The 12,322-nt window shown below is 37.4% G+C and overlaps 2 protein-coding genes across 2 annotated transcripts in view; both read right to left on the bottom strand.

Annotated features, from left to right (window-relative positions):
- zgc:101731 (SNARE_SNAP25N and SNARE_SNAP23C domain-containing protein) overlaps window positions 1-10,038 on the bottom strand; it is a 51,421-nt gene extending 41,383 nt beyond the window's left edge. The window contains exon 1 of the mRNA XM_067366257.1: window positions 10,027-10,038. The gene's annotated coding sequence lies outside the window, so the exon portion shown is untranslated. The remainder of the gene's footprint in view (window positions 1-10,026) is intronic.
- A 619-nt stretch (window positions 10,039-10,657) lies between these two features.
- The window catches only part of si:ch211-137a8.2 (uncharacterized protein LOC777613 homolog), a 28,093-nt gene continuing 26,428 nt past the window's right edge, over window positions 10,658-12,322 (bottom strand). The window contains exon 13 of the mRNA XM_067365849.1: window positions 10,658-11,590. Within this exon, the coding sequence (XP_067221950.1) occupies window positions 11,344-11,590 (247 nt within the window). The 3' untranslated portion in view covers window positions 10,658-11,343. The remainder of the gene's footprint in view (window positions 11,591-12,322) is intronic.

Here is a 12,322-nt window from a genome sequence, read left to right as displayed (position 1 = left end):
TTACACGTCGATAATACTTCAAATTTGTCTGCTAAATTGAATAACGACTTATAGCCTAGTAAATGTCAAGTTAAAGGGTGGGTTCACCCAAAAATGATTTATTTGAAATCGTTTATTACTCACCCTCGTGCCGTTTTACACCCGTAAGACCTTCGTTGATCTTCGGAACACAAATTAAGATATTTTTGTTGAAATCCGATGACTCAGTGAGGCCTCCATAGCCAGCAATGACATTTCCTCTCTCAAGATCCATTAATGTACTAAAAACATGTTTAAATCAGTTCATGTGAGTACAGTGGTTCAATATTAATATTGTAAAGCGGCAAGAATATTTTGGTGTGCCAAAAAAACAAAACAACGACTTATATAGTAATGGCCGATTTCAAAACACTGCTTAATGAAGCTTCGGAGCATAATGAATCAGTGTGTCGAATCATGATTCGGATCGCGTGTCAAACTGCCAACGGCTGAAATCACGTGACTTTGGCGATCCGAACAGCTGATTCATAACGCTCTGAAGCTTCCTGAAGCAGTGTTAATCGGCCATCACTAAATAATTTGTTTTGTTTTTTGTTTTTTTGGCGCACTAAAATATTCTTGTCGCTTTATAATTTTAATATTGAACCACTGTACTCACATGAACTGATTTAAATATGTTTTTAGTACCTTTATGGATCTTGAGAAAGGAAATGTCATTGCTCCCTATGGAGGCCTCACTGAGTCATCGGATTTCAACAAAAATATCTCAATTTGCGTTCCGAAGATTAACGAAGGTCTTACGAGTGTGGAACGGCATGAAGGCGAGTAATAAATGACAGAATTTTCATTTTTGGGTGAACTAACCCTTTAAGTGGGGTGGGATGTAAAACTATTTTTTTTTTAAAAACAAGGACATTAAAAAAAATTGTATTGAGTTACTGGGGTAAAAATAGAATGAATATTAAAATAAATGGATAAATAAAATAAAAAAAAATAAAAAAATGTCATTTGATGAGGCTGGATGATAGTGATGTCACCCATAGCTAATTTCTAATTGGTTAAACTGATGGTGTTATATCTTACCCTGTGTTACACACTCCCCTACAACTCTGTTCAACTGAGAAGACGTTTGCTCAGGTTCCACAAATAGAAATGTGAACAAACTGACCTCATTATCTGAAGCTAATTGTTGGGGAATCAGAACAAAGGCCCGTGTGCACATTGAGTTGATGCAACTGGACAGTAAGAAAGATAAATACCAGTGTCTGCATCATGCTCCTGAGACCCTAAAGCATAGAGCTAAGGGATAAAATGGAATATTTAGGACTGTGCCAAGGCCAAAATAGTGTTTTATTGTGTCCCTGTTCAAAATATCGGACAAAATTTGCCCCAAAGCCAGAATAATATGTGCGTTCCACTGGAAATGCATTGCTCTGTGATGAATATTTCATACGATTGAGCATCTGCGAGAGAATTCTGCGCTCCTTCATTGAGCTTTAATTTCCTCATGAGGATGCCACATCTGTCTGGAGGCATCATCGAGTCAGACATTCAGTCTCGGTCTGGTTCATGGTGCAACTGGACGACGCTGGAGGATTATCATGCTGCCAAAGAATCATAGTAAAATCATCCTCATTGAAGCGAAGGGGTGGAGCATAAGGGATTGGTCAGTTTGAAGGAGCGACCTATAAATAGCAGGATAACAGGGGATTATTTTTACAGGACATAAAGTAACTCTGTTAAGATTGTGTAGCGATGTGTGCAGATGCTTAGGTGAAGGAAGGTCTGTGTTTAAAAGGCCATGTTTGGCTGACCTTCACTGCACTTCAGAGGTGGACATCACTTGGCAGTTGTAGGCTATAAATGGTCAGGATAGGATAAAATTTAATCAATTTATGAGTTCTATGTAGCAATTTTTTATATATATCTATTATGGCTAGGTTAGGAAATTGAATTACAATGGTGTATGAAATGTGATTAAAAATAAATAAATAATGTTTGAAATATTTTTAAAGGGATAGTTCACTCAAAGATGAAAATTATTCCATAATTTACTTGCCCTCAAGCCATCCTATAGGTGTATATAACTATCTTCTTTCAGACGAACACAGTCAGAGATATATTTAAAAAATATCCTGGCTCTTCCAAACTTTATAATGGTAATGGGAGGTGCAATTTTGAAGCCCAAAAAAACGCATCCATCCATCAATAATATATATTCATATGGCTCCAGGGGGTTATTCATAATGACGAACGCGGAGGAGCAGAGGAGAGAGCAAAACTAAACACCGGTCACAAATTAGAAGTCTAAAATGAGACATTTTAAAGAGAAATATTGGAGTATTTCGATAAAAGAGAAGATGAGCTTGAGTTTGTTTGTATTAGTCCACTTTCAAATAAAATTATTCCTGATAATTTACTCACCCCCATGTCATCCAAGATGTTCATGTCTTTCTTTCTTCAGTCGAAAAGAAATTAAGGTTTTTGATGGAAACGTTCCAAGATTATTCTCCTTATAGTGGACTTCAGTGGTCTCCAAACGGGTGAAGGTCAAAATGACAGTTTCAGTGCAGCTTCAAAGGGCTTTAAACGATACCAGATGAGGAATAAGGGTCTTATCTAGCAAAACGATTGGTCATTTTAGAAAAAAATACAACTGTATATACTTTATATAAACAGATGACCGGCTTGCACGTGCTTCCGCTTTCCGTATTCTTCAAAAAGCTTACGCTGTATGTCCTACGCCTTCCCTATTCTACTTACGGAAAAAAAACGAAACTGGTGCCGCGTTCATTCTGTAAGTTGAATAGGGAAGGCGTAGGACATGCAGCGTAAGCTTCTCGAAGAATACGGAAAGCGGAAGCACATGAAGCTGCACTGAAACTGTAATTTTGACCTCAAACAGTGGAGTCCATTGAAGTCCACTATAAGGAGAAAAATCCTGGAATGTTTTCATCAAAAACCTTAATTTCTTTTCGACTGATGAAAGAAAGACATGAACATCTTGGATGACATGGGGGTGAGTAAATTATCAGGAATAATTTTATTTGAAAGTGGACTAATCCTTTAACCCCCTGAAGCCTTATGGATTATATTTATGATGGATGGATGCATTTTTTAGGCTTCAAAATCACATACCCCATTCACTACCATTATAAAGCTTGGAAGAGCCAGGATATTTTTAAATATCTCTGAATGTGTTTGTCTGAATGAAGATAGTCATATACACCTAGGATGGCCTGAGGGTGAGTAAATCATGGGATCATTTTCTTTTTTGAGTGAACTATCCCTTTAAGGCAGAGTAATGTAAAGTAACTGTGTATAAAATGTGACAAATAAATAAATAGCTAGCAAAATGCAATGCCTTGACACTGTGTATGAAAAGTGATAAATTGTGATAAATAAATAATGAGTGAATTAATTTGAGTTATTTCTGACCAGAATAGCTTAATGTCAAGAACACAGCAATAAGACAATCAGAAGGTCAACTTTTGGTTGTGATCAGAGATTACAGACTGTTAGCAAAAAAACAAAACAAAACAAGAATTCCTAAAAAAAGTTAGTCCCACAGTTACGGCATGTTTCGGTCATAACTGTGCGTCATGCACAAGCTTCTTCTCTCGACAGTCTGCCACTAAGCCTGTAAATGCACATCTGATGTCATGTGGGCTCGAGCGTGGAGATGAGAAGATGTTGCACCGCTGTTGTGAAACAGGCTTCAGGTGGGGTGGAAGGAACAAGTGTGTGTATATCTGCCACACTAATGCCTCGCAACAGCGTGTGCTTGTGTGTGAGCAGAGGGGTGAAGCTGGGGGTGGGGTGCTTTGCTCTGACAGATTCAACCGAAGGCCGCGTCAAGCTCACGGCTCTGACTGTCAACTTCATTTCCCGCTCTCTCATCTCCCTCAACCGAGGTCTTATTTAAGAAGACGGTGTCGTGGTGGGATGACCAGCACGTGCTTCCGTACGCAGCTGCAAAAACAGGGTATCGATATTTGTCGGGCCCGCAACGCTAGGTCCCTAACGGTTACCTGGGCAATTAAAAGCCATTTAATCATTCCAGCGTTTGCACGCTAAACAGGTGAAATGTGCGAGGGAACGAAATTAGTATTAAGTGATAAGTTTAGCATTTTGCTTTGCTACTGGCAGCCCTCGTTAAATATTTCACGTCGGAAAAGGCGGGTGGGGACTTATCCAGGCTTACTGTCATTGTCAAGTGTAGTGCCTGCAGAGGGGGAATTAAGGGCTGCACAAAACCTTACTCCATGCAGCAGCAGATTGGAGAAAGTCAGGACGTACATAGTCTATTCAAATCTAGATTTGAAGGATCCATTAGCATTTAAACCGCATATTTGGGCTGAAGTGAAGTCTCCTCCTCTTTTAGGAGGCTATTTAGGTAATGGCACCTTCCATGGGACATTAATCTGTGTAATTAGGTTTCAGCTGTGCCGTGTGAAATAGATTGCTCTGGCATACTTCACTCATCTGCAACCTGTACCTAGGAGAACTTTGGAGGAATGAGCATTTTTTGGCTGTCCACCTCCCTATTTATTTCCTCACCGGCCCGAAACATCAATCAGCTCCTGTAAGGGGAGATTACATCAGGCATGATCTGATCCAAAACAAGACCTGGCCTTGCTAGGGCTGGTGCTGTTCGGATAATGATGAAGCAATATCATAGCACTGAAAGACTGAAAGTGAAAGGAGAAATTCACCGTCTGTGTCTTATTGTGAACAATTCATCCGTGCATGTTTCATTTTTAAAAAATGATGTTTAATCAGAATGTCTGTAACTGGATTTTTCAGTGAAACCTCTCTTTGGTGGCAGGACTTCTCCAATAATTTAGTTAACTTAAACCCGCTCCTGCAAGCTTGTGTTCATCTGCTTCCAACGCCCTCATTCCCAGCTATTAGAAAACCTTCTGACAAGGTTCTCTTTAAGTCATGAAAACAATTCTTACAGTAACATTAAAGGGATAGTTCACCCAGAAATGAAAATTTGATGTTTATCTGCTTACCCCCAGTGCATCCAAGATGTAGGTGACTTTTTTTCTTCAGTCGAACGCAAATTATGATTTTTAACTGCAAACGCTGCCCTCTGTCAGTCAAATAATAGCAGTGATTGGGAACTTCAACTATAACAGTAAATAAAACTTGCTTAGACAAATCAAAATTAAAACCTGCGGCTCGTGACGACACATTAATGTCCTAAGAGACGAAACGATCGGTTTGTGCGAGAAACTGAACATTATTTATATAATTTTTACCTCTAATACACCACTATGTCCAACTTCGTTCAGCTTCCTGTTAGTGAGGTCAAAAAACGCGTTCTGAAGACGGAAGTGATGTCTCGCCCATATACTTCAATGAGCGCAAGACATCACTTCCGTTGTCAGAGCGCGATCCGACCTCACTAGCCGGAAGCTGAACGAAGTTGGACATAGTGCTGTATTAGAGGTAAAAAATTATATAAATAATGTTCGGTTTCTCGCACAAACCGATCGTTTCGTGTCTTAGGACATCAATGTGCCGTCACGAGCCGCAGGGTTTAATTTGGATTTGTCTATGGAAGTTTTTTCGACTCTTATTGTTCAAGTTCCCAATCACTGCTATTATTTGACTGACAGACGGCAGCGGTTGCAGTTAAAAATCATAATTTGCGTTCGACTGAAGAAAAAAAGTCATCTACATCTTGGATGCCCTGGGGGTAAGCAGATAAACATCAAATTTTCATTTTTGGGTGAACTATCCCTTTAATAGACTGTGTGTTCTAAATTAACTGGTCTTTAATAATGCTCTCAATCTCAAAACATTACACAAAACATTATTCATACATCATTCATGGAACATTTTTTTCCTGAAACATTTTAGTCAGAAGTTCATCTAATGTTTTTAAAATGTTACTACTTGTTTCAGAATGTTCAGAGAATATTAAAAAGTAACATTTCCATACTGTTTGCAAAATGATCAAATAAAATGTTCCCTTAACCTTTGCATAACCAAAAAAAAAACATTTTTAAAACATTTAAAACTGGACATTTGAACGCTCAGAGAACATTCATAACTTAATGGGAACATTAGCAAAAAGTTTTTAGAACATTTATGTTAGCTTGGCCTCAACATCCAATCAACTGTTACATAAAGCATATTTTTTAGTGGTTGTGAAGTAATTACTTATTCAAATACCTATTCAAGAGGGTATGTGATTTCGGACGCAGCCCCACCTTGCTTTTTTTTTTTTTTTTAAGATAATGTCACATACAGAAGCAAATATCTGATGCTACTTCCATTTCAATGCAACTTTAAATAGATAGATCATCCAAAAATGGAAAATAAGATACTGTAAAATGTGTATAAACAGTATGTTACTATAAACAGCAAAGGCTTATGGGAGGATTAAATTGAGAAATTGAGTTGGTCCAACTCAAATTAACCCACCCATAAGCCTTTGCACAAGACTAAATTAAATTTAGTCCAACTAAATTAAATTGAGTTGGACCAACTCAAATTAACCCACCCATAAGCCTTTGCCCAAGACTAAATTAAATTTAGTCCAACTAAATTAAATTGAGTTGGACCAACTCAATTTAATTGGCCCCAATCTAAATGTAATCGAGTTGGTCAAAATCTACTTAATTTGCCTAAAACTCAATTAAATTGAGTTGGACCAACTAAATTAAATTGGCCTATTTTTTTTTTAAATACATGAAAATAAACTCAACACTACTATACTGTAAATGACAAAATGGTAATAATACTGTAAATGCAAGTACAGTAAAGCATACAATATACTGTGAGTGAAAATATTGTAAAAACATTTTACAGTAAATTACTGGCATCCAGCTGCCAGTAAGTTACTGTAAAATTTACAGCAATCTCTTTACAGTGTAGCATCGTTGCAGACCTGTATTTTTTCTTTCTATAACACAAATGTTGAAAAAAATGTTGATTTAGACCCCACTGATTTTCAATGTATGGACAAAAATATATATCTTTTTTGTTCCACAGAACAAAGTAGTTCATACATGTTTGGAACAACATGAGGGTGAGCAAATGAATGAATTTACATTTTTGCATGAACTATCCCTTTAAATTGCAATTATTTGAGGGTAAGGTGCAATGCAAACTTCACAAGAATTGTTTGTGCCTGACAGCTATTAATTTGTCGATTAAGCAAGTTTAGATCTTTCATCCCATTGCCCCAGTGGACAGCTCAGACAAGCTGCACTATTCAGTGACCTTTTATAGTATAGTGCTGATTGGTTAATGTGTCCCTTACGGCCTAAACGCAATGTTAACTTCACGCATTGACGACCTTTGAGGTGCAGCTGTTCTAGATATCCAAACGAGTGCTGTCCTGAAGTGTTGGCTTCAGAGGGATTTCCATGTAATCTCTTTATTAGCGCACAGCCTGTCAATCTCAATCACTGGTGACCGAGCCCTGCTGTGTGAAAGGGGGGGTGAGGTCCCAACCAATGGTGCCCTATCCTGTCGATTAGCGCCATGCTGTCTCATTAAGTTACTTGAGTACCGTTGCCAGCTTGTGTTGGCAGGACACCGAAATGGTATTTGAAAACAACAGATAATCATTGTGAAATGCTTCTTTTAGTATTGATCGAAGAGGCTTTGGTGCAAGGTGGGATTGAAAGTGCTGTCCATCAAACAGAGAGGTGTTACTCATTGTGTGGCTTGCCGAGATTTCATTTGAGGCTTGCATGGCAGTAAATAATACTGTGATATGACCTAATGTGAAAATGAGTGGGGCAGCCAGAAATCTGCCCCAATGGCTCTCTATGAGACCACGCTGCAGTTCCATTTTTCACCAAAGATTTACATTGGAAATTTGTGGGGCGCTGTAGAGCTAGGGAGAGCTCCACACAACCTCAGAGAGACCGGCTTCCCACGAATACATACCTGCCGAATCCATGCGCTACATTTTAATATATTTTGCTCACTTTACGACTTAAAATAGTCTAGAAAATCCGAAAAAATATCAACCATGAACACTATAAAGAGGAAACCGAGAAACCGCCTAACCAATGAACATGCATGCCTCACAAGGATTGCAACAAGCTACAAATCAGCCCATCGTCCCAGCAAAAGGTAATCCTGCTTTTTTTTTTTTTTTGTCATTTAAGGAAATCATCTTGTCTCAATTACAAATTTAACTGGTAAATGATAAAGAACTATTTTTTTCCCATCTTATGTATTACATTGAATGTTCAGGGATGACAGATTGATAAGCAGATATGCAAATACGTGAAAAAAATACTGTAATTTTTTACAACAGTAAACTGTAAAGTATTCTACAGTATTTATTACAGTTTATCAGTTCACAATAGTTACAGTATGCAGTAGCATTCATTAACAAAGTGTTGTAAATACTATATACAGTGTACTACAATTTACTATAGCATGGTTCAAAAACACTATAGTTTACTATAAATTAGTATAGTATTTTTTCATGTAGTGGATGTAACTTTTGATACTTTGCGGTAAAAGTAGCTCTCCTATTGATTTTGTCCTATCAGTGTGGTTCTCATGAAAAAAATAGTGAAGACCACTGAAGCGGAGCATGAAATGTGTGACAGACATTCCAGTATTGGGGAAAGTTACTTTTAAAAGTGATGCATTACAATATTGCATTACTCCATAAAAAGTACCTAATAGTGTTAGTTACTTTTTATGGAAAGTAATGTGTTACATTACTTTTGCGTTACTTTTTCTAAACTGGGATTGCTTGTTTGTTTTTTAATAACAACACCTAAAAAGTTATATTTTTGGCAAATGTGAAGGCCCTTTCACACCAAAAGTGACATGAATAAGCTTCTGGCTGAAGGAAATACATATTTACGCTTATATTAGGGCGTAACTCAACAAACCTTTTAGATGTGCTGCCATGATACAGGAGAAGGAAGTTCAACACTCTTATTTCTAAATCTAATCTTTCTAGTTTGTAATCTTAAATTTTTGCTTATTAGTGTGGTTGAATTAGATCATTGAAGTCAGCAGCAAAGACACTGGTTAATAAAGTGAGATTAAATACATAAAGTATATTTGTGTAATTTAATAAAGTTAATTATTACAGGTTTGCATAAAATTCTGAGATTGCATTTTACCGTTTTTATTCATTTTGAGGACTACTGAAAGTTTTCGTGCAAGATGAATAAATGCATGTACACAGTCTAGAACTTCAATAATCATCATGTTCACACACAGAAAAAGTATTTCAAAAAGTAACTTAGATATTTTGTTGTAAATTGTTACTTCCCAAGTTACTTGAAAAAGTAATCCGATTACATACCTCAAGTTACTTGTAATGTGTTACCCCAACACTGCATCGTTCTAATATCTAAATATCATATCGGGCATAATGAGTCATGCAATGAACAAATAAGCCACACAGATGTTTTCTGTATAATTATTAGTGCATTAAACTAGACATATTTCAGTGGAACCAAAAACGGAATTCACTTAGGGTGTTTACAGCATTATAATCATTAATGGTTTTACTAACATTCTGAAATAAACGGGGATGCAAACTGCTGGGCCTTCAGGATTAGTTCGAGCACATTTCAGCTGAATGGTGCACAAGCAAAATGCTCTGTCTGTTTTCAAGCGTGCATTTCTCCTGACATAGGAAAGGAATGTTGTGGTCAGTGGCATCATATTAATTCAGAGTAACCATCACAAAACTCAGTTAGGGATGCTGGCTAATCAGAGTCAGGTTGTCCCAACTCACATTTTTTGAATTTTCTGATACACATCTGCCCTGTCAACTTGTAAATGCCACATATAGAGGATACCAACCACAAGAGTGAGTTAGGAGCCAAAATTAAAAAACCCTTACATTCATTAAAAAATAAAAAGTCACATTTGGTTCAGGATCTTGCAAGTTGCAGCCCAGATAAATTCATATGCATGTTTTATTGAAAAGCCATCTCCTCTGCCATCTTTCATATGTACTATTACCACATGATCCCTTTTCCACCCAATCCAAATGCTCTTTATATCAGCAATTACCAATATTGTAACAGCAGCACTTACCTTCAGTGCTTTGGGAGAGTTCAGAAAAGGCCATTTCCTCTAAAGGTTTTATTGCCAGAGAAATCCTCCCTGTTTGTTCATGTCCTCCTCAGGTGGATACTAGAATTTATTTGCTTGGGGTTTATGGGCTCTAGGCTTGCAGAGGTATATGGTTCAATTTGTGACTCTGCATTGCTCTTGCCAAGTAAATAAACTCATCATCAAACAAAAGACAGGCTTGCTTACCCATGCACAGAACACTTCATTTTCTGCAGTGTTGACTACAGAACTCCCAAGAGCTCTGAATGGATTGATATGAGGTTGAAAGGCCATCTGCAGAAGTTTCCAGCTAAGATCATTTGTGTGCTAATTGAATTTGAAACATTCTTTCATAATCTTTTTGAGTGTTCTTCTCTGGCAGTAGCACAAAACCTTCTTTCAGCAAGTCCACCAAGCCAGATACACACAGAGAAAGGCACTGACTGCTTCCCCCAATGAGAATCACACGGCGTATCACTCCACACTCATTCCAATGTCACCATCCACAGCCAACCACTTGTTTTCACTCATCTTTTATTTTAGAAGTCATAAAATATGAATAACAGTGCAAAACCGATCTTTGATGTGCACAAAGATTTGCTTTATAGCCTTCTTCATTGGACTGATGCAATATATTTTAAAAATGTTACAGTGATAACAGCATACAATATAGTGGTTCTTGATCAAATATTGTGACTCAGTATGAAATGTTCTCTCGTTGTACAAAACTGTCTTCAACTACAACATTTTCAGCAATAATTTTTTAAACAATTCTTGAAGTAAATGTTAGCGCGCACACACACTTTTCAGTCATAATCTGCTTTTTAAATTATTATTTTTTTTAAATTTGACTAATAAACCTATAAATAATTGGTTGGTCCACAAAAGCTTAAATCTGTCAGTCAAAAAAAAAAAAAAAAAAAAAAATCAAGTAAACAAGGTTATCAACAGTGACGCTTCCAGAGCTGTCAGATCATCCACTTTTGATCTATTCACTTTGACATTGTGAGAAAATGAGTGTCAGAGCAGAATTAAGTGCCCTTGTTACATGGGTTTGCACTCACAGGCTTTGATGGCCTTGAGTCCAACCATATTTAAAGCATGTGGACAGTTCTTCTTGCGACACTTAATACAGCAAAACTTTGAGACCCATTCCATTTTCAGGTGACGCATGCTTTCATAGAAATTCTGAAGAAAAAAAAAAAAAAAAAAAAAAAAAAAAAACGAAAAATTCAATTTCTCTCCCATATGTGCTTATTAAGCTCTTTACTGTTACTGCAATAATCGCAGCTTGTGTCCTCAGGTGGGAGGGGGTCCTTTGTAATGTAGGGCCAGGTGAAATGAACGGGTCAGGGTATTGGACCGATGACATGAGGTATCGTGGACTGAGATGAGGGGCCAGATCACCACAGCAAGCAGGAGGGCAAAAAGGATGGCAAGCATTGGTGCTGAGGCCTTCCGCATGTCAAAAAACCTCAGGGGCCCCAACAGCCAGGTGCCTCTGTGCCATAGGCTGCTAGTAGAGGCCTTCTGTCTAATCAGGTCACTGGAAACAGAGAAATACATCATTATAAAAAGCAATTTTTCAGGATTACCAGACTGTATAAATCAGCTGTGCCTAATGCTGCTCATAGAGGGCCAGTTTCCTGAGAGTTTAGCTCCCAACACTTGTGCCTGAAAGATTCTAGCAATCCAGAAGACTTTGATTAGTTGGTTCAGGTGTGTTTAATTAGAGATAATGAGCCATCATGAGCATAAATCAAATTTAAATTTAAGCTTAATTTAAGTTATGCATTGGTGAGGTAAAATTGCTTTAATAAGTGTGAATACTGTTCACGGTAAAGTTTCTTTAAGGACAGCCTTGAATCATTGCAGCGTTTTAGAATTGTTGATGTAAAATGACTTTAACCAAGATTTAAACAGTTGAAACTAATATCTATGTCCTTGCTTCATGTTTAAGTCAATTTAAATTGATTTCTCTGACAAAATTGGCCTCACTGGTCAGGGAAGCATATGACTTCACTTTGTCAAATGATTCTTATTGCATTTTTGCAGTCCAATAGACCTTAAACGTGCCTTTTTTGGACACTGCCCAAATCACTGGCTCAAGGGTAACTAAGAATCTTTAAATATGTTGTACAAAACAACACTGGACCTCACGGACTTTCATTATATGACCTTTTCCCCACATTATCTTTATGCAGAAGAAATTAAATCCAGGTTTGGAATGACCCGAGTGAGTAAATTATGACAATTTTCATTTTTGAGTGAAGTATCC

The sequence above is a fragment of the Chanodichthys erythropterus genome, chromosome 17 (assembly GCF_024489055.1).
Source record: "Chanodichthys erythropterus isolate Z2021 chromosome 17, ASM2448905v1, whole genome shotgun sequence".
NCBI classification, from domain to species: Eukaryota; Metazoa; Chordata; class Actinopteri; order Cypriniformes; family Xenocyprididae; genus Chanodichthys; species Chanodichthys erythropterus.
This window is presented reverse-complemented; position numbering and strand designations above follow the sequence as displayed.